The sequence below is a fragment of the Ursus americanus genome, chromosome 24 (assembly GCF_024610735.1).
Source record: "Ursus americanus isolate L20-20 chromosome 24, mUrsAme1.1.p, whole genome shotgun sequence".
Taxonomy (NCBI): Eukaryota; Metazoa; Chordata; class Mammalia; order Carnivora; family Ursidae; genus Ursus; species Ursus americanus.
In genome coordinates this window covers 19,564,748-19,587,729 of record NC_142150.1, presented here as the reverse complement: position 1 = coordinate 19,587,729, position 22,982 = coordinate 19,564,748, and the positions used below count along the sequence as shown (strand labels likewise).

The following is a 22,982-nucleotide window of genomic DNA, read 5'->3' as shown; positions in this document are numbered from 1 at the left end:
CCCTTGTTTCCTGGATTCCATATGTTCCTCTTCCTTGCAGAAATCCTTAAGTAGCTTCCTGAGAAAGGATGCATGGAAGGTAAATTGTTTAGGACACTGCATGTCTAAAAATATCTTTTACCTCCACACTTGGCATGGCAATAAAATTCCAGTTTGGTAATAACTTTCCCTTATGTTTGAAGACTTAACTTCTTTATTCTAGGTTTTATTGTAGATATTGAAAACTCTAATTCTTCATCCTTTGTATGGAATTTTTTTTCTTTCTGGAAGCTTATAGGACCTCTCCATTTTCTCCAGTGTTCTGTTATTGCACCATGATATGTCTTGGTGCCAGCACTTCATTAACTTTTTGCAAACTGCAAACTTATATTTTTTAATTCTGAGAAAATCAATCTTGACAATTTGTCATGATTTATTTTATTTTCTTTTAAAGATTTTATTTATTCATGTGAGACAGAGGAAAGGAGAGAGAGAGAGAGAAAGAGAGGAAGGGAGGCAGAGGGAGAAGCAGGCTCCTGGCAGAGCAGGGAGCCCGATGTGGGACTCAATCCCAGGACCCTGGGATCGTGATCTAAGCCAAAGGCCGATTCTTAACCGACTGAGCCACCATGACAACTTGTCATGATTTATTCTCTAATTTCCGTATTTGCTTTTTTGGAATTTCTAGGGTATAGTTATTGGACCTTCTGAATTAATCCTCTAATACTTTATTCCATCAATTCTATATTTCTTTGGCTTTTTGTTCTTCTGTTTGTAAGATTTCTTTAATTTTGTCTTTATTTCTACTAAATCAAAAAAAACGGTTTATTTCTGTGACTCTTCCTTTTATCATAGCATCTTCCTTTTTTCATAAATGTAATATATGGTCTTTTAATGAGGATGTTAAAGATGTTTCTTTCGAAAGTGTTCCCTCTGCTTAATCTTCGCTTCCACTAAATTGCATTTAAAAGTTTTTCATTGGTTTTGGTCTCTGTGTTTGAAATTAGACACTTACCCTCAAAAGTCTATTGGTCTTTAGCTCTCTGCTGCTGTTTAAGAATGAGGCACCAGAAAAGTGCTTGGAAGCTCTAAATGTACGGGTACAGCTTATGGACTGTGGTCTTTATTATAAGGTAATCCAACTAAAACATTTTGTGCAGAAGCTCCCGGTATCATATTACTTATGTCTTTTCTCTTGGCCCAAATTCTCTTGAAAACACATTTCCAGTTTCCTGCTTCGAGAGCTGTCCCCAGCAGCTGTGGGAGCCCTGTAGAGGAAGAAGGCTGGTCAGGCAGGGCTCTCTCAACATTTGGTATGTACTTTTCAGTATAGTAGGTCCCCCCAACCCCTGAGCTGTTATTCCTTATTGTAGAGACTCTGCTTTTATCACCTTTAGAACAGCTTCTAATCTGTCCAGATGAGGAAAGGGCAGTCATCTGGCTAACTAGAAAGAGAAAGGGACTCTGGGATCTAACCTCTTCTTAAATAGATTTCCAAGCAATTGTCCTGTTTTTGGCCTCACATTTGCCTTCACCTTTAGTGGTGTTGGTATCACTAGACCTTTGCAGGGGTGAGGGGGAGGGGCCAGGGAAGGGGTATGGGGAAGGGGGTTGGTGAGCAATGTAAGTCAGATTGCTTCCCAATTTTCCGTATTACTGGCTTTGCTTTCTCAGGTCTTGTAAATGCTACTACTCCTCTATCTGCCTGCCAAAAAACAGTATTTTTTGTTTTTGTCATAGTTTTCATTCGCTTTGCCCAAGGTTTATGCCTAAAATTGCCTGCTGTTATTTTAGTGGGGCTGAACTAAATACTTGTGTTCAACCCACTATCTTTTAAAAATTTTTTTTATTGATTTATTTGAGAGAGAGAGAGAGTGCACACAAGCAGCGGAGAGGGTCAGAGGAAGAGGGAGAAGCAGATTCCCTGCTGAGCAGGGAGCCTGACATGGGACTCGAGGATCCCCGGGATCATGACCTGAGCTGAAGGCAGACATTTAACTGACTATAAGCCACCCAGGCCCCGCAACCCACTACGTTTTTTTTTAGAGAATGGTTATGATTTTTTCTTTTTAAGCTTTTATTTATTTATTTGAGAGAGACAGTGTGAGAGAGAGTGAGAGCATGGGCAGGGGCCGGGGGAGAGGGAGAGGGAAAGACAAACTCCCCACAGAGCAGGGAGCCTGATGCGGGACTTGATCCCAGGATCCTGGGATCATGACCTGAGATCAAGGCAGACACTTAACCAACTTGAGCCACCCAGGCGCCCATGATTTTTTTTTTTTTTTGAAGACTTTATTTAAGACTTTATTTATTTGTCAGAGAGAGAGAGAGTGCACACAAGCAGGGGTGTGGCAGGCAGAGGGAGAAGCAGGCTCCCTGCTGATCAAGGAGCCTGATGAAGGACTTGATCCCAGGACCCTGGGATCATTACCTGAGCTGAAGGCAGATGCTTAACTGACTGAGCCACCCAGGCATCTCCCCAGCCCACTATCTTTAACTGGAAGACTCTAAATTCTGTTTTTGTTGTTATTGATTGTTTGATTTTTATAAAACATAACAAACATTTTGTTGTAAACTACATAAACACAATATTAAGAGACAATATAATGTAGTGGTTAAGAATACAGGCCTGGAACTAGATTATTGGGGTCATATCTTGGTTCCATCTCTTATGTGTAACCTTGGGCAAATTACTTAATCTCTTTATGCCTCAGTTTTTTAATTTCTGAAGTAGAAATACTAAGAGTAAATATCTCATAGAGTTGTTTGGAGAACTAAATATAGTGTTGAGAGTGTCTTGCATATATTAAGTGCTCAACAAATATTAGCTATTTTCATTTTAAGTGGCTGCATATATTGTACCAGGTAGTGTTAACGTAATGGACTTTTTCTTATTCCCGGACATTTAGGTTGTTTCCAATTATTCTGTCTTGTTTTTATTAATAAGTAGTAGTAAATATCTGTTAATGTGGAAATTTTCTACATTTAGGATTTTTTTTCTTTTGAATAGATTCTCTAAAGTTAGTATACATCTGTATAGTTTATGACTTTGAGACATTCTAAATTGTTTTTTGAAGGATTGTTTCTACTTATATTTCTTTTTTTTTTTAAGATTTTATTTATTTATTTGGGATAGAGAGCTGAGATGGAGAGCATGTACACAATTGGAGGTGAGGTAGGGAGAGGCAGACGGAGAGGGAGAAGCAGGCTCCCCACTGAGCAGGGAGCCCAATGTGGGGCTCCATGCCAGTATCCTGGGATCATGACCTGAGCCAAAGGCAGATGCTTAACCGACCGAGCCACTAATGTGCCCCTCTACTTGTATTTCTACCAGAACTGATTGAATGCCAGTTTCACCATCCCTTTACTAGTACTAGATAGTATTTTTAAAAGATTTATTTATTCATTTATTTTTAGAGAGAGAGGGAGAAGGAAGGAGAGAGGCAGAGCATGCACGTGAGAGGCAGGGCATGGGCAGAGGAAGAGGGAAAGGGAGAGAATCTTAAGCAGACTCCCCGCTGAGCGCAGAGCCCACAGTGGGGATTGATCCCAGGATCCTGAGATTATGACCTGAGCTAAAATCAAGAGTCGGATGCTTAATCGACTGAGCCACCCAGGGGCCCTTAGATAGTAATTTTTTAAAAAAATCTGTGCTAATTTGATAAGTAAAAATGTTATTTTAATATAGTTTTTTTTTTATTATTACTAGTGTGGCACTTGCCTTTAATCCAAAGATAAAAAGCAGTGCGTTTGCTCTTGTATTTTAACCCAGAGAAGTGTGGTAAGCTGTTATGGAAAGCCGTTTTTATTTGACCCCCATACCTTCTTCCTTTTTCCTGCTAACAGTACCTGAAATTCCCTAAATAGTCTCACTTCCTCAGGCATTGTGAGTTGCTGAGATTAACCTGGATTGACTTCACCTGCAGCTCCCGAGGTTGAGCTTGTTGCGCTGCGCTTCCGTCAGGCCTGAGCTCAGGAGTTGGTTCAGGGTTGGAAAGGTAACCTATGCAGCCCCAAATAGGCAACCTTAGGACTTTTATCAGGGTGCAGACTCTCTCTTCCTTGTGGGAAGAGGGAGCAAGGAAGTATGTCGCTCTGGTAACCGCCTGCAGCCATTTTGTCATTATTAAAGTCTTAGCCTATTGAGAATGTAGCCAACATCAAGGTAACATGGGCAAAAATTACAAGAATAACAGTCCAGGTGCTGGTTACATTGCTTGCCCGAAGTCAAACCTGATTCTAGACTCTTAAGTCAGATAAGCCAGTACATTTCCTTTTCTTTTTAAATCCAAGTTGAGTTGTGTTTGCTGTAACTGCAACCGTTATTCTCCTCACCGAGTTAACAGAAATGGTTGGAAGAGCGCTTCCTACTTTTTTCAGCTCATGTCATGCACAATTGGAACATGATAACACAGTATTTGTACAGTGCAGAGGGGCATGTGGACAAAGTTAATCCTGGCCAATTGCAACCAGTTCTGGGTGTTTTGGGCTTTCCCAGGCTGTGCCCAGCCTTTTGTACAACTGAGTAACTTCTTCATAGCCAGTAACTTCTTCATAGCACATAGTCCTACCACACCAGTTGGGAATCTCTGGATTAGGACAGAATATTTATAAACTTAAGATGCTGGGATTGATTCTCATATGCTTTGCTTATTTTGCTTCTTCTACAACATTCCTGACTCTGATCATAAATTTTAAGAGTGTACTGAATAGGGAAACAAATCTCATATGCCCTGGTTCAGATTTTGGGAATATTTGCAGATTTGGGGTATTTAGCACTAATTTTCTCTGATTCTTTATACAGAAGATTAGAGTTGTCACCAAGTTTCCCATTTTCATTTTTGAGGCCTGATTACAGTGCTCATCATTTTAAATAGGGCTTTAAATCAGCATTTGGTAAATTAAAACAAGGAAGCAAAAAAAAAAAATTTTCCTAGACAGGACCTAAATTTCCTATATATTTAGAAAATGTTTAGTGACCAAGTAATTATGGCATGCTCAGGTTAATTCGTATCAGTGGTTCTCACACTTTAGTGGACTTGTTAAAGCAGGTATGTTGGGCCCCATCTGCAGTTCTTGATTCAGTAGACCTGAGGCCCTGGAATTTGTATTTCTAAAAGTCCTTTAGACTTTTGTTGTTGATCTAGGAACCACACTTTGAGAACCACTGATCTATTTCATTGCTCTTGTTGTTTGTTTAACACTGTCGATTATTAAACAGGTAATATAATTTTCTGCTTTTGAATAGAGATGTTATTCCCAAATTTGTAAATATTTGGCTAATGATTTTGAACTTTGAGTATTTAAGATAAGTAACATTAAGGTGTGCTTAGGTGGCTCAGTTGGTTAAGCATCCAACTCTTGATCTCAGCTCAGGTCATGATCTCAGGGTCATGGGGATTGAGCCCCACATGGGGCTCTGCACTGGTCACGGAGGATGTTTGGGATTTTCGCTCTCCCTCTGCCCTTCCCCTAACCTGCCCCCCTCCTACATGTGCATGTGTGCTGTCTCTCTCTTGCTCTAAAAAAAAATGTTATATGTAGCAAATACTGAGTCACTAAATAAGTGTACTTAAAGTGTATTTATTTATTTTTTTAAAAGATTTATTTATTTATTTGAGAGAGTGTGTGCATGAGCGGGAGGGGCAGAGGGAGAGGGAGAGAGAATCTAGGGCAGACTCAGCACTGAGCACAGAGCCTCACAAGGGACTTGATATCATGACTCTGAGATCATGACCTGAGTCAAAACCAAGAGATGGATGCTTAACTGATTGTGCCATTCAGGTGCCACACAGTGTATTTCTGATAAATGAATAACGTTTTGACATTGACTCCCCATATAAAATGGAAGGATCATTCTGATGGAAATAATTTAGTCTTCTCTAGAAATAAAAATCACAAATGAAAACGTAGCAAACGTCTTCAGTCAGTACTTTAAATCCCTTTTGAGATATGTGTGTATGTAAGTAATAGATAAGATCTGTTAAAGAAGTACAGCGTTCTGGTAAAATAGTAATAATACTTAAAACATTTGTATTATTATGGATAATATTTTTTAGTTTCAATAGTGTAGAAATTGACATCAGACATATTACAGATTTTTCCTGCATTCTCTTTATATTTATTAATTTAACTCATTGGGGTTGTTAATCCATCAAAAAATATGTTTCGAGCTTTCAACAGTGTTGATCTCTTAAAATATGAGCCTTTCTTTTTGGGTTAAACTTGAAGTTTATTATCAGATTAGGAAACTGGTTCTCAGAAAAATTAGTCTTTTACCCCAAGGTTTCACAATTGTCAGTTTAGTCAAGTTTTTTGGTTTTTTTTAAAAGATGTTATTTATTTATTTGAGAGAGAGAGGGATAGAAAACATGAGGGGGGAGGAGGGGCAGAGGGACAAGCTGACTCCCCGCTGAGTGGGGAGCTGACTCGGGGCTCGATCCTAGGACCCCAAGATCATGACCTGAGCTGAAGTCAGAAACTTAACTGACTGAGCCACCCTGGTGCACTAGAGCCATCCAATTTTTATGCAAGTGTAGGCCTGAACACGTCAGAGAAGCAACTTAAGGATCAAGTGGAAAATATAGTTGAAATTGCTTTGTAATATGTAAGAAGTTGTATAAAAATAAACTCTTAGGGCACCTGAGTGGCTCAGTCGTTAAGCGTCTGCCTTCGGCTCAGGGCATGATCCCAGAGTCCTGGGATGGAGCCCCACATCAGGCTCCTCTGCTGGGAGCCTGCTTCTTCCTCTCCTACTCCCCCTGCTTGTGTTCCCTCTCTCACTGGCTCTCTCTCTCTCTCTCTGTCAAATAAATAAATAAAATCTTAAATAAATAAATAAATAAATAAATAAATAAATAAATAAATTCTTTTCTAAGGGCCCCTGGCTGGCTCCGTTGGTAGAGTGTCTGACTCTTAATCTTGGGTAGTGAGTTTGAGTTCCATGTTGGGTGTGGAGGCTACTTAAAACACAAACAAACAAAAACTCTTTTAATTGCCATTCAGTTCACTGAGTTCTTACTTTTTGCCTAGAACTGTATTAAATGCTGCAGGATCGTAAATGAAACAAGTGTAGAATAGCTTTTGCACTTAGAAAAATCCCATTTGAAGAGGCAAATTGAACACAGATAAAAAAAAACCGGGGAATTATTATTAAATCTTGTGTTGAATTTAAGCACACAACAGGAATTTAGATCATGGAGAGGTCAGAATGGGATAGAGTGGTCAGGGAAGGATTCTTGGAGGAAAAGGGTCTTGAATTGGACATAAAATATGGATAGAATTTCGATAAGGAGGGGTTGAAAATTTATTGTAGGTATAGAAGTGGCAATGAGCATGGATTGAGCATGGATTAGGTAGGAGACAGTAAGGAAATTATAGTAGGGGGCATTTTGGTCCTTTGTTGGGACCTCTACTGTGTACAGAAGATGAAAATTGAAAAGGAGGATGAAACTAGAAAGTGGAGAACCCTTAAAAGTCAGGTAGATGCATTTGGACTTGGTTTGTAGGTAAGAGGAGCCCTCTTGAATTTGGAGAATGATGAGATTTAAGTGGTATTTTAAAAAATAATTTTGGAGAAATATGCAGATTAGATTGAAGTGGGGGAGAAGATTAAAGGGATAACAGGAAAAGGTGATTATAACTCGTCTGAGGTAATGAGGGTCTGCCTCGATTGATAGTAGTAGGAGTAGTGATGCAGAATGAATCTAAGGGCCAATTAGAAGGAAGAACAAACAGGTCTATTTAGATATTAGATTTAGGAGATGAAGGGGAGTAAAAGAGAGAAAGAGAAAGACAAAGATCAAAGGTTTTGTGAGCCTTCATCTTGGAGATTTAAATAACTATGTGATATTGCTGACAGAATTGGAGTTTAAAAGATTTGAGGGTGAAAAAGTACAAATTTTGATCTGTTAAATTGGAGCTTAAAAATGAGTACTTTTGAGATAGTTGACTGAGGATGCATTGGGAATTGTTCACATGGTAGACAATAGATAGAACTTTTAGCTGGAAGTAAATTTAGAGATAAAGTAAGAAAGTAGATCTAGAAAGGTCAAGCAATTTGTCTGTAATCACGTGACTACCTATTAATAGATTTGTTAATGTCAGCTGATTCTCAGTCTGTTGCTCTTGGAATGATTATGTGCCTATAGCAAGAGTTACTAACCTAAATACCTTTGAGGACTAGGGAAATGAAGTAAATTCATTCAATATTCAAAAAATATTTATGTAATCTTGGATATTATTCTATTATCAGGCCCTGTTCTAGGTGCTGAAGGCATAGCATGGCCAGTATAGATGAGATTGTACCCTCACAAAGCTTATTTTTTATTTATTTATTTTTTATTTTTTTTTTAAAGATTTTATTTATTTATTTGACAGAGACACAGCCAGTGAGAGAGGGAACACAAGCAGGGGGAGTGGGAGAGGAAGAAGCAGGCTCCCAGCGGAAGAGCCTGACGTGGGGCTCGATCCCATAACGCCGGGATCACGCCCTGAGCTGAAGGCAGACGCTTAACGACTGAGCCACCCAGGCGCCCCACAAAGCTTATTTTTTAAAGATTTTATTTATTTATTTGAGAGAGAGCGAGAGAGGGAGGGAGGGAGAGAGAGACAGTGCATGTGTGTGTATATGCATGTGCGCAAAGGGGGAGGGGCAAAGAGGAAGGGGCAAAAGGAGAGTGAGAGGGAGAGAATCTCAAGCAGACTCTGCAGAGAGCATAGAGCCCACTGCCGGGCTCGATCCTATGACCCTGAGATCACGACCTGAGCCAGAACTGAAAGTTGGATGCCCAACCAACTGAGCCACCCAGGCATCCCTCAAAGCTTACTTTTTAAAGGAGGAGATATAATGAAATTAATAGATAATTAACAGATAATTACTGAAGAATAATGTGTGGTGCATATTGAAGAGCTTACATTTTTTTTTTTTTGGTAAAGATTTATTTACTTATTAGAGACAGAGAGAGAGTGTGCAACTGGGATGAGGGACAGAGGGAGAGAGAAGATCTCAGGCAGACTCCACACTGAGTGTGGAGCCCGATGTGGGACTTGATCTCACAACCCTGAGATCATGACCTGAGCTGAAACTGAGAGTTGGATGCTCAATGGGCTGAGACACCCAGGTGCTCTTGAAGAGGTAACATATGACCCGAGACCTGAAAAACATGAGGGAAATTCTGTGTAAATGTGGAGATAGAGCATTCCTTGAAGAAGGAAAGACAAGTATATAGGCATTAAAGCTGGAATAAATTTGCTGTGTTTTGAACTGATAGATTTATTTAGTACCACGATGTGCCAGACGTAATGCTAGGCTCTGGGGGACAAGAATGAATAAGATAGAAATACTGGCTCTCACAACTGAGTGGCACATCATCTAGATTTGGACTACCTGGTACACATTTCTATTGGTAAATTGATGAACAGTGTAAACATATAGTTATGGTCTTGCTTGTTATTTTCTCCCTTTCATCTTTGCGAGACTAGTATTTAAGGTCTAGCACAAATGCTGTCTCTTCTGTAACATTCCTTGTAAGCCCTGTTGATAGAATCAATTGCTTTCTTATCTGTATTTTCATAGGTATTTTGTATATGCTTCTATTTTCACACTGTTAGTTTCTGTGTCTGTCTTTCCAGCCAGGTTGTGAGCTCATATCCTGAGAAACTTCCATAGTGCTCCGCAGTATGCTAGGAACCTAACCATAAAGTTTCTGTAATCATCTACTCTGTGCAATTCATCATGTACTTTTTTTTAGGATTAACATTGTTCAATGTGGTGTTCTATGCCCAGCAGAATTTATATAGTTATGTTGGAGGTGGGCTTTGAAATCTTGTTTGAGGATTCTAAACATGATGGATTAACCACATACATTTGTTTTTCTCACTGTCATTAAAATCCATAGAAAGAGTATTGACTCACAGAGACAAGGGAAAATGGGTGCCTGTCAGAAAGCAAATAGAGGAGTGGTGATTGACTTAAAAGTATTTGGAAGTATGCTTAGCACTTGGAAATACCAAATAACCTGAAAGACAGGAATAAGGCTTGGGCATAAAAAGGAAGATTTGTTGCAAATCTATGTGTAGAATACTTGAACCTCCCCAGGTCTCCTTTCCCAGAGAGGATGGGAAATTTAAAAATTTCTGAAAAACATCGAACCATTGCAATTCCAATCAGGACTATACTAGGCATAATGGACAGGGATGAGTCATGGGCTTGCAAATAAATATTGAGTAAAAATCTACCCACTGAACTGTGGGATCCTTACCTTCCATCTGTCATAGTGTTAAAATGCTGTATATATAGTAACATGTATCTCTTTAAGTTACCTTCTGTCATACTTCTACCGGAATGGATGTGCCAGATAAAATCCTCTATCTTATTCTTTTGCACTCCAAGACAGGAGAATGGAGAGTTTTTCTTTGGAAAAAATGAAAGGCCCAAGAGAAAAGATGTCTACATATTGATGTTGGGGAGGCAGTCCCCTAATGAAAAGATTGTCTTGCCATATGATCACACGGTAGTGAAGGCTATTAGTAAGCCCTCCCCCAGAGCTTCCATTCAGCTTTCTAGCATATTACTCCATTTTGAAAAGTAACAGCTTTATGAAGATGTTATTCACATGCCATACAGTTCATTCATTCAAAATGTATAATTCATTCAGCTTAACTGACTGAGCTACCAGGTGCTCCAGCAATTTGCATTACTTTTAGATATGAACAGATAGCAAAGGATCAGCAGACATTTGAGAACAACATGAAAGAGATGAAAACCAAATAGAAAAAAAGAACTTGCGGAAAGAGACAATGCAGAATTAAAATGTTAAAACAAGAAATTTTGAATATATGGCTGCATAGCAAACTTAATGGCTTAAAACAACGATTGATTATTTCTCATAATTTTGTAGGTATGATGGGTGTTGTTTTTTTTTCTTCTGGTCTTGCCTAGGCTTACAGCTGCATTCAGCTTGTCGATTGGTGGAGGGCTGGGCCTCTCCCTCTCCATGTAGTTTTGTGCTTCTTCATGGTATGATAAGGCAAGGCAAGGGAGGTTCAGAGCAGCATTCTAAGAGAGCAAAGACTTCAAGGCCTATTGGTCAAAAGGAATCCTAAGGCAATCCCTAAAGGGGAAATAGATTCCGCCTTTAGAAGGGAAAAATGACCATTATCACATTTAATAGGCATGATGGGAAAAATTTGAGGCCATTAAGCAATTTAACAGAATTTACCTGTTTTATATTTTTCACATAAGCAAAATATACCCATCCCCTCCCAAGACCTCCAGAATCTCACTCCAGAACAGTATCAGACTCAATATCCAGAATCACTTGATCTTTACCAGGTATAAATGTGGTTGAGTCTCCTGGGCTGTAGCTTCTCAGATATCGCTTCTCTTGATCTAGGGATCTGCCAAGTAAAAAAATCATCTGCCTCCCAATCCAATATACACTGATGAGACAGGGACAGGTAACCACAATAGACACTTTCATTTAAAAAGAGGAGAAAAAACATTTGGTAGTCATTAGTACGTAGCAATTCTGAAATGCAGGTTGGCACATGTTATCATGGGCATGGAATGTTCCCTGATTAGGTTTTTGTGATATTGTGGTTTATAATAAGAATGTATTGATGAAATTTGGTCTTCATCTTATTTCTGTCACAGAACTCCTAACACAGAACTCCAATTTTCTAAGCAGTAAGAACAGTGGGAACATCTTTTGTTAGTATTTGGTTTTTTGTTTTCTGTTCTTGAAAATAGCTGTAGAGATACAGGTGAAAGAAATGTCGTTATTCATAACAAGCCCTTTCACCCACATCTGAGTTTATGTTAATGAAGTGACTTTTGGAAAGCTCCTAAGGATGGGGCCTGCTTGCCAGGGGAACCAACCATGTGATGAGAAGGTTGGAACTTTCAGGTTCCCTCTCCCACCATCCTAGTCCAGGAGGGGAGAGGGACTAGAGATTAACTTGGTCACTAATGGCCAATGATGTAATCAGTATGTCTAAGTAATGAAATCTCCATAAAAATCCCTGAACAGCAGGGGTTTGCAGAACTTCTGAGTTGGTGAGCAAGAATGCACCTCTGGGTGCCTGGGTGCCTCAGTTGGTTAGGCGTCTCACTGTTGATTTGGCTCAGGTTCTGATCTCAAGGTTGTGAGATTGAGCCCTGTGTTGGGCTCCAGGCTGGGCATGGAGCCTGCTTAAGATTCTCTCTCTCCCTCTGTAGCCCCCCACTAAGAGAATGCATCTCTGAGCCAAGAGGGTAGTGTACTCCAGACTATATAAGAACAGAAGCTTTTGTGCTTAGAACCCTTCTAGGTTTTTCCCTATATATCTCTTCATCTGGCTCTTTATTTGTAATTTTTAATATTTTTTGTAATAAACTGGTAATCTAGTAAGTAAACTGTTTTTCTGAGTTTTATGAGCTGCTTTAGCAAGGTAATTGAACCTGAGGAGGGAGGGGGTCATGGAAACCTCTAATTTGTAGCCAGTTGGTCAGAAGTAGAGGTGGCCACCTGGATATGCAGTTGTCATTTGAGGTGGTGAGGGGGCAAGTCTTGTAGGACTGAACCCCCAACCTCTGGGATCCAATCTGATGATATTTTTAGGTAGGTAGGGTCAGAATTGAGTTGAATTGTAATTCACCAAGCTGTGGAGTGCCATGGTGGTGTCACAGAAATGTCTGGGATGGATTTACCCCCCATTTATTCGGTGATCAGAAGTATCAGAAGTGAAGTATTGTGTGTAGTGTAAAGGAAGACAGTAGAAGTGTTCTTTACACTCTCCATTCTGTTCCCCTAGGGTGTTCCTTCTAGTCAATTTTTTTCTTTTTGGCTCTACCTCTGGATTCTTGGCTCAGCTCTTTGAAAGGGTTTCATTTTCCATAAGAAATCATCTCTGTCACTGAGTAGTTGTTTCAGTCTTGTTTTCTACCAGTAGAACTTTGGTGGCCCAGAAGCCTCTTCATTTTGAATTGTCTCAGTCCGTTTAGTTTAAGCTAGCAGTGCTTCTACCAGTACCTGTTAGAACAAATGAAAATGAACAAACAAGCAGAAACAGACATAATACAGAGAACAAACTGATGATTGCCAGAGGGGAGGAACGTAGGGGGAATGGGCAAAATGAGTAAAGGGGAGTGGGAAGTACAGGCTTCTAATAATGGAATGAATGTCACGGGGATGAAAGGTACAGTATAGGGAACAGAGTCAGTGGTGTTATAATAGCATTATATGATGACAGATGGTAGCTATACTTGCGGTGAGCATAGCATAACATATAGCACTGTTGAATCACTATGTTGTATACTTGAAATGAATATAACAGCATGTGTCAACTATACTTCAATAAAAAAAAACACCACAAAATTTTCTGGATTTCCTTTGAATTTTTTTCTCCAAAGCCACATCCATAATTCTTTTCAATCCTGACCTGTCTCTACCTGGGACATATCAAGCTGCTGTGAGATAATTCTCTTGAGATTCTTATATAGTAAGATTGCCTTGTATTTTTCTGAGGCATTAAATGGTCTTTACATCCATGCCCTTGGTTTGATATTTATTTTGAGCTTTTTCTTAGTGTGAGAATTTTTGTTGATTAGAGATATACTAGAAATGTGAATTTGCTTTATTTTCCAACCCAGAACATTTGGACTCTTCATATTCTCCACAGATTTGACTTAATGAACCTGAACAAATTTTCTTTAATTTTCTTTTCTTTAGTTCATCTCTCCTCTTATATCTTTCATATTCATACTGTTTTGATTATTATAGCTTTGTAAAATAGTTTGAAATCAGGTAGTATGATACCTCTAGCTTTGTTTTTCTTTCTCAGGAGGTCTTTGGCTACTTGGGCTCTTTTGTGATTCCATACAAATTTTAGGATGTTTGTTCTATTTCAGTGAAAAATGTTATTGAAATTTTGATAAGGATTGCATTAAATCTGTAGATTGTTGGGTAGTATAGACATTTTAATAAAATTCTTCCAATCCATGGACATGGAATATTTTTACATTTATTTTTGTCATCTTCAATTTCTTTAATCAATGTCTTATAGTTTCAGTGTATAGGTCTTTCACCTCCTTGATTGAATTTATTCCTAAGTACTTTATTCTTTTTTGATGAAATGTAAATGAGATAGCTTTCTAATTTCTCTTTCTAATAGTTGGTTATTAGTATATAGAAATGCAACAGGTTTTGTATATTGATATTGTATCCTGAAGATTAACTGAATTAATTTATTCTAATAATTTTTTGGTGGTGCCTTTAGGGTTTTCTGTATAAATGTCATCTGCAAATAGTGATAGTTTTACCTCTTCTTTTCCTATCTGGATGCCTTTTACTCCTTTTTTCTTGCCTAATTGCTCTAGTTAGGACTTCTAGTATTTCTGTTACTCTGTTGAATAAAAGGTGAGAGTGGGCAACCTTGTCTTGTTCCTCATCTTAGAAGAAATGCTTTTAATTTTTCACCCTTCAGCGTGATGTTAGCTATGGGCTTTTCATATGTGGCTTTTGTTATGTTGAGGTATTTGTTTTATTTTTTAATTGTCATTTTTAGCTATTATGTTTTTTTTAAAGATTTATTTGAGAGAGAGAGAATGAGAGGGAGAGAGCGATCATGAGCAGGGGGGAGGGGTGGAGGGAGAAGCAGATTCCCCACTGAGCAGGGAGTACCATATGGGACTCTATCCGAGGACCTGGGATCATGACCTGAGCTGAAGGCAGATGCTTAACTGACTCAGCCACCCAGGTGCCCCTTAGCTATTATGTTTTGAGGGGCTTTTTATACTGATAAAGGATTTATATCTTCAGCCTTGTACTACCAAACTGTTTTCCAAAGTGGTTTTGCCAGTTTACACACTGACAGTGACTGGGAGTTCCCATTGCTTCATTTTTTCAGTGATATTTGATATTGTCAAACTTTAAAATTTTTGCCAATCTGGGGAGTATGTTGTGAAATCTTGGGGGTTTTAATTTTCATATTCCTGATTACTAATGAGACTGAGCATCTTTTCCTGTGTGTATTGGCTATTTGGAGATCCTCTTTTATTAAGTGTCTGTTTAAATATCTTGCACACTTTTCTATTGGTTTATCTGTCATTTTTTTTTTTTAATGTTGTAAGGTCTTTTCAGACCTGCTTGATTTTTCTTTATTTTTTATTTTTATTTTTTAAGATTTTATTTATCTGACAGAGAGAGAGAGATAGCCAGGGAGAGAGGGAACACAGGCAGGGGGAGTGGGAGAGGAAGAAGCAGGCTCCCAGCAGAGCAGGGAGTCCAATGCTGGGCTCAATCCCAGGACTCTGGGATCATGCCCTGAGCCGAAGGCAGACGCTTAACGACTGAGCCACCCAGGTGCCCCGTGTCATTTTCTTTTTATTTAAAATATATTCTGTGATATTACTCCTTCTTTGGTTATATGTGTTGAAAGTATCTTTTCTTGCTTTGTGATTAATCTTTTTATTCTCTTTATGACATTCTTTGATGAACAGAAGTTCATAATTTTAATAATGAATGTTATTGGTCTTTTGCTTCATTACCAGTGCTTTTTATGTTTTGTTTAAAATATCCTTTCCTAATCCAAAAGTGACTAATATATTCTGTATTACCTTCCAACAGCATCGCGGGCATACCTAGGAGATACTGTGGGTCTAGTTCCAGACCACCATGATAAAGTGAACATTGCAATAAAGCAAGTTGAATGAATTTTTTGGTTTTCCAGTGCATGTAAAAGTAACATTTACACTATACTGTAGTCTATTAAGTGTGCAATATCATTATATCTAAAAAAAATGTACATATCTTAATTTAAAATACTTTATTGCTAAAAATTCTAACCATCATCTAAGCTTTCAGTGAGTTATAATCAGTGATCACAGATCACCATAACAAATATAAGAATAATGAGAAAGTTTGAAATATTGTGAGAATCACCACAGTGTGACTCAGAGATACAAAGTGAATAAATGCTGTTGGAAAAATGGTACCGATAGACTTGCTTAATGCAGGGTTGCCACAAACCTTTGATTTGTGAAAAACACAGTATCTGCCAAGTGCAGTAAAATGAGGTATGCCTATGTACTTTTGCCTTTAAAATTTGATTATCTTTGTATATGATATGAAATAAGGGTTAAATTTAATTTTTTTCTAAAATAGATACAGTCATCCCAGAACTATTTACTAAAAACAAATAGTCCTTCCCTTTCTGATATGATACACACACACACACACACACACACACGCACATATCTGGGGGTCTAGGTTCCCAGTTTCATTTCATAGGTCTGTTTGTCTTCCCCGGCATTATTATCACACTGTCTTAATTGCTGTAGTGTTACAATAGGTCATCATAATTGATGGAACAAGTCTTCACATTTTGTTCGTTTTTTAAGAGTATCTTGACTATTCTTGGTCATTTTCATTTTCATTTCCATACTAATTTTAAAATTATCTTATTAAGTTTTGCAAGTTGGGATTCTGGCTGAGATTGCACTGAATTGAATTTTTCAATTGGGGATAATTGACTTCTTTTCAATGTCAAGGCTTCCAGTCTATGAATGTCATATATCTTCATTTATTTAGGTATTATTTAATCAAGTTTTATATTTTTCTACCTAAGGGATCTTGCATTTGTTTTATTAGATTTATTGTGAGGTATTTTATTTATTTGATTGTGTTGCAAATGTTATTTTAAGTTTTATTTCCAAGCTTTTTTCTTAATGTATAGGAATACAGTTGGGTTATTGTATATTGTTTCTGCTTCCTTCTAGCTTGTTAAATCCTCTTATTAATTTTAATACTTAATGTGTAGTTTTCAAAAGACATTCTGTTTTCTCTATTTCGTTAGTGAACCAGTTTTATTTCTTGCTTTTTGGTCTATATACTTTTAATTTCTCTTTCGTATTGTGTTACCTTTAATAAAATGTAGTGATAATTGCCTTATTCCGATCTAAGGGTGAATGCTTTCAACATTTCACTGTTAAGTATGATGTAGCTGAAACATTTTTATAGATTCTGCTGATCAAATTAAGGAAGTTCTCTTTTGCTTATTGTTTTCTAAGAGTTTTTTGGTTTTCGTTTTAGAGAGAGAGAGAGCACAAGAGGGGAGGGGTAGAGGGACGGGGAGAGAAAATCTTACTTAGGCTCCACGGTCATCTCAGAGCCCAACAAATGGCTCAGTCTGATGACCCTGAGATCATGACCTGAGCCAGAATTGAGAGTCGGATGCTTAACTGACTGAGCCACCCAGGCACCCCTGAGAATTTTTTAAAAATCATGAGTTGTGTATTTTCTGATGCTTTTTTCTTTATGATCATGTGATTGTTTTTCTTTTACCATCTTAATGTAGACAATTACAGTAATTTATTTTTTAACGTTAAACCTTAGATTTCTGTGATAAACCCAAGTTGGTTATGATATATTATTTTTATCTATTGCCAGTTTCAGTATGCTATTATTTTGTTTAGAATTAAGATCTACTTTCATGAGCTATATTGGCCTGTAATTTTTCATTCCCATATTTTCTTTGATTCTTTGTTTTGGTAATTTCATATGCTTTAAGTCCTTTGAGATTTAGTTGTATTCTTTTAAGATTTTTTTCATATTTTTTACTGTGATATCTGTAGATAAAGATTTTTAAAATCCATTTTGGATTCACTTCAATTATTTTTATTTTATTTTGTTTTATTTTATTTATTTTAGAAGGAAAGAGCGAACGAGAGAGAGCACGTGCACACATGGGAAAGGGGCAGAGGGAGAGGGAAACTCAAGCAGACTCCCCACTGAGTGCAGAGCCCGAGGTGGGCCTTGATCTCTCAACCCTGAGATCATGACTGAGCTGAAACCAAGAGTCGGACATTTAACCAACTGAAACACCCAAGCACCCCTGCAGTTCTTTTTTTTCTATACAGCATAATAGAATTTATGTGAATTAAATATATACACACATAACACTATGTATGTTAAAAGGATAACCATAGATTCAGGAAGGTATATCAAAAGTATTAGGGGTGGTCTGTAAAGATTGGGGATGGAACTAGAAAACAAGTACTAAAAAGCATAAAATAATATTAAAGGATGGAGACTGCATGGACCAAAGATGTTTGTAAGCCATGAACTAAGTACAATTAATTCAACATGAAATTAAAACAAAAAATTGACTCCTTTCTCTTCAGTTTCTCAATGCAACCCACATGTTTCTTGATTTTCAGTCAGAATTAAATGCAGTATTTTTGGATTCACTGGACTTCTTGATCTGAATCTTGGTGTTTTCTTCAGTTCTGAAAAATTCTCAGCTGTTATTTCTTCAGAATATAGTTTATGTCTCTTTATTTCATCCTTCTTTCTGGAACTGGTATAGCCTCTCACTTTATATTCCATCTTTCTTAACATTTCTGCTGTACTGTCCATTTTTATATTTCCTTGCTGCATCCTTGATTTTATACCTAATCTGTTTTCTAGTACACGAAATCTCTCTTTAGCTATGTCTAGTCTTTGCCAAACATATTGTTCTCAGTTGGTTATATACTTTTCATATCTAGAAATTATACTGGGATCTTTTAAAAATCTTCTTTGCAGATAGTTCAAACTTGACTTTATTTCTTTAAACATAGTAAGCATAGTTGTTCAATTTTTTTTGTGATAATGGCAAAATCTGTAGTTGTGTGTTTGTTTCCATTATCTTTTTTTTTCCTGCTTGTTCTCATAATGCATTGTTGTATTCCATGCCTGATTATCTTTATGTTTTACTCATTGTCCTTGAAAAATAATTTGTGAAGATTTCTTGAGTACCTACAATACAGTTACGTTTCTCTGGAAAGAATTTTTATTTGGTTCTGTCAGATTCTTATGGGCACTGCCAGTCTAGAAACATTGAAATCCTTTTCATAAGTTGAAGTTTCTTTCACCATCCTATGAAACAATCTTTGTTAACAAACTCATCTGAAATTAAGTTGTTTACAACTTTCTGGGATGTGACATTTTTTATTTTCTTCCTCCTTGTCTCCTGCTCCCTTTCTTCTTTATGTTTCATTTTCTTGGCACTTAGGCAATTATTATATAGAAGGTGGGTTATTTTTGCTTCAGTCTTTCCTAAGTTTAACTCTTCTAAATTCTACTTAATTTAATAGGTCTCTTATTGGACTTCCTATTCTGGCAGGCCCTAGGTTTGTATTCCCTATCTCTCAAACCGGAGATCATCGATGCTGTTATTTAATTGTATTCAATTTGGCAAATGCCCACAGGGTAAAATTGGCTTTTTGTGTTTAGTTTATTTCTTGGCTCATGGTCTTTTTGGAATTTAGAATTTGGTTTCATGATTTTTTTTTATTATCTTGCTAGGTCTTTGATACTTTTAAGAAAGTTTAAAAATATTTTATTCAGAATTATTAGTTGTTTTTAGTTGGAGGGTTCATCCAGGTAACATAGCCCATCATTTTTAGGAGTGGAAGTTTCCCTTTTAGAAAGTTTCTTGCATACACATCTGTGATGGTTAATTTTATGGGTCAAGTTGGCTAGGTTATGAAGGGTAAATCATTTTAAAAAATACAAAAAAAATATATTGACCAAATGTATTTGGCCAAACACCTGTCTAGATACTGCTGTGAAGGTAATTTCTAGATGACAGTAACATTTAAATCAGTAGACTTTGAGTGAAGCAGATTACCCTCCATTACGTGGGTGGTCCTCATCCAAACAGTTGAAGGCCTTAAGAGGAAGAGACTCAAGTTCCTCAAAGAAGAAGGAATTCTGCTTCTGAACTGCCTTTGGTCAAGTTGCGGTATCAACTCTTCACTGAGTGTTCAACCTGCTGGCCTGCCCTGAACATTTCAGGTTTGCCAGACTCCCCAACACATGAGCCAATTCCTTAAAGTAAATTTATCTCTCTCTGTATGTATACATCCTATTGGCTCTGTTTTTCTGGGTAATGCTTACTAAAATAATACCTATCAGAATGACTAGAAAAAAATATTGATAACCTCAAATGCTGGTGGGGATTTGGAGGAGCTGGATCACTCATACATTGCCAGTGAGAATGGAAAATGGTACTACCATTTTGGAAAATAGTTTGGCAGTTTCCTTCACAACCAAAAGTGGACTCTGTTCATTCAGCCCAGCAGTTGTACTCTTAGACATTTATCTCTAAGAAATGAAAACTTACTTCATGTAGAAACTTGTATATGAATGTTCATTCATGGCAGCTTTATTCATAAAAGCCAAAACTGAAAACAACTCAGATATCCTTCAGTGAGTGAGTGCATGGTAAACAAGCCATAGTATGTCCATACCATGGACTATGACTCAGGAATAGAAAGGAATGAACTGTTGGTACAAGAGCTTAGATGAACTTCAAGGTGATTATTATGAGTGAAAAAAAAATCCAATCTTTTTTTTATTAGGGGAGATTAATTAATTAAGTGATCTCTATACCCAACGTGGGGCTTAAACTCACAACCCTAGATCAAGAGTCACATGTCCTACCGACTGAGCCAGCCCGGCCCTCCTGAAAAAATTCAGTTAATATGTTACATGACGTATGATTCCATTTATATAACACTGTTGAAATAACAATTATAGAACTAGAGAACAGATTAGTGTAGCTGTGGGTATGGAAACAAAGAAGCTGCATGAGGGAACCATGGTTGATGGTACAATTCTGTATTTTGATTGCAGTGATAGTTACATGAAGCTATAGATATAATAAACTTGCAAAGAATCATACACACACGCACACACAATGAGTGAATGTATAACTGGTAGAATTATTGTAAATTCTGTGGATTGTACCAATGTCAGATATACAGTTTTTATATTGTACTATTATTCTGCAAGATATTAACACTGGAAGAGGCTGAGTGAATGGTGTATAGGACTCCCTGTACATTTCTTTCCAACTATCTATGGATTGATTATTATTATGAGAAGTTGAAAAGAGAAGTTTCTTGCAGCCTGATTCATACACTAGCTGGGTTGAGAAAGATATATAAGTGCCTTGGTTTTTAATAAAAGGCAGCTACTCCATTCTTTCTCTTTCTACTTTGTAGGTTTTAAAGATTGCATTACTATTAGTATTCATACCATCCTTACAGAATGCTGTATATCAAGGCAAAGTTAGGAAGCATTGTGTCTGGCAACCTTGGTACGAAGCAATTACTGAAGGGTCAAGCCTTGCCTGCAACTTTAGGAATCTAGCTTTTAGGACATGGGGCTTGGGGGCATGCCAAAAATTTAGTCCCTGCAGATACTAAAATAACAGAAAGTCTGAGCCACAGAGAAACTGTGGATGGATCATCATTGCTCAGTGTTTTGTGTATCATGATCAGAATAGGAGTGATGACAAAACTGTTATTCAGTGTTAAACCTAGAGGATTATAGGATACACGTTGTTACATTTTTATGGTACCTGCACTTGTACTTTAAAAACTTCAGTTAAAACCTTTTTATATTACAGGAAATACATGTTAATTTGGAGAATGATTTTAAGACTGATTCGTCATCCTCTACCTTTGCTCTTCAAAGTTCTTCGGAGACAATGTTTTCTATTCAGCTGTTACATTTCAAAACAAGTTTACTGGAAGCGTTAGAAGAGTTACGTATGAGAAGGGTAAGCTCATTTTTAAAATGTTTTTTTAATCAAGGAACTTGATTTTGTCCAGCCATTTGGTTTAAGGGGGAAAAAAAAGGCCTAACAAAATAACTTCTTATTTTGAAAGAAGAAATACAGTCCAGATAATGAAGTAAAAGAGAAAAAGGCAGATACAGTTGATATCACAGAAGGAAAAAGAAGACTTTATAAGCAAAAAGTAAAATGGATTCAGATTGTTAAATACTTAATAAGTCAGCTAGTATTTACCGAGTACCTTGGAGAGCGTAGGTAGCACATGGTTAGACGCTGGCTGATAAAAAAGAGCTGCTCTTCAGGAGATTACATTTTTGTTAAAGGCTATGAGATAAGTGCCTATGAATGATTAAGTAATGAAACAGGGCAATACATTTTTAAGTGACAAAGTAAATGTATGTAGTAAGTATTCTGATTCAAAGAATAAAATGTCCTTATTTTTTAAAGTGATAACTCTTGAGGTATTTATTTAGAAAGGAAATATCTACATAAAATTAGTTTTTTAAAAGATTTTTAAGAAAGATTTTTAATTTATTTGGGAGGGAGGAAGGGAGCATGAGTAGGGGGGAGGGACAGAGAGAGAAGCAGACTCCTCGCTGAGGAAGGAGCCCCGTGCGGGAGTTGATCCCAGGACCTGGGATTATGACCTAAACTGAAGGCAGCCGCTTAACCAACTGAGCCACCCAGGTGCCCCTATATAAAATTATAAAAGTTGTTTGGTTTCAGCAGATCTGTATCGTTCAAAACCCCTAAAAGCCTTTCATTTCTGAGACTCTATGGGTCTAAATTTGAAGCTTTTCTTGTCAGTTTTTGTATAAGACAGATAGGAGTTGGTACGATTATGGAAAGAAGAAAATAGATTCTAAAACTACTGTAATTATGAACTAGGGATGGGGTCATTAGGATTTATATATAACTGTGAAAATAGAACAGAAGAGACAGGAAAGAGGGTGCCTGGGTGGCTCAGTTGGTTAAGCGCCAGCCTTTGGCTCAGGTCATGATTCCAGAGTCCTGGGGATCAAGCCCCTGTTAGGCTCTCTGCTCAGCAGGGAGTCTGCTTCTCCCTCTTCCTCTGTCTGCTGCTCTGCCTGCTTGTGTGAATAAAATCTTAAAAAGAAATCTTAAAAAAAAAAAAAAGAAAAGGAGAAGAGACACGGAGGAGAATCAATAGAATTTGGTGATTTCCTGAAAATGAGCTATGAGAAAAAAGATCTGAAACAACATTTTTATTATGGGATTCTTGTTCCAGGATTTATTTTTATTATGGGATTCTTGTTCCAGGATTTAAAAATATTGAAACTTGTTATCATAATAAGAAAATTTAATTACCACAATGTTCATCCTATATAAAGGGACTTATTATCTGTATAATTAAGGCCTATTTAATAAAGAGAAAT

At 37.3% G+C, this 22,982-nt stretch overlaps 1 protein-coding gene across 3 annotated transcripts in view; it reads left to right on the top strand.

Annotated features, from left to right (window-relative positions):
• CCDC73 (coiled-coil domain containing 73) overlaps nucleotides 1–22,982 on the top strand; it is a 156,012-nt gene that overhangs the window by 19,479 nt on the left and 113,551 nt on the right. For all 3 annotated transcript variants that reach the window (XM_087854731.1, XM_087854732.1, XM_045808554.2), the window contains exon 3: nucleotides 21,418–21,570. In XM_087854731.1, the coding sequence (XP_087710857.1) occupies nucleotides 21,418–21,570 (153 nt within the window). The remainder of the gene's footprint in view (nucleotides 1–21,417; nucleotides 21,571–22,982) is intronic.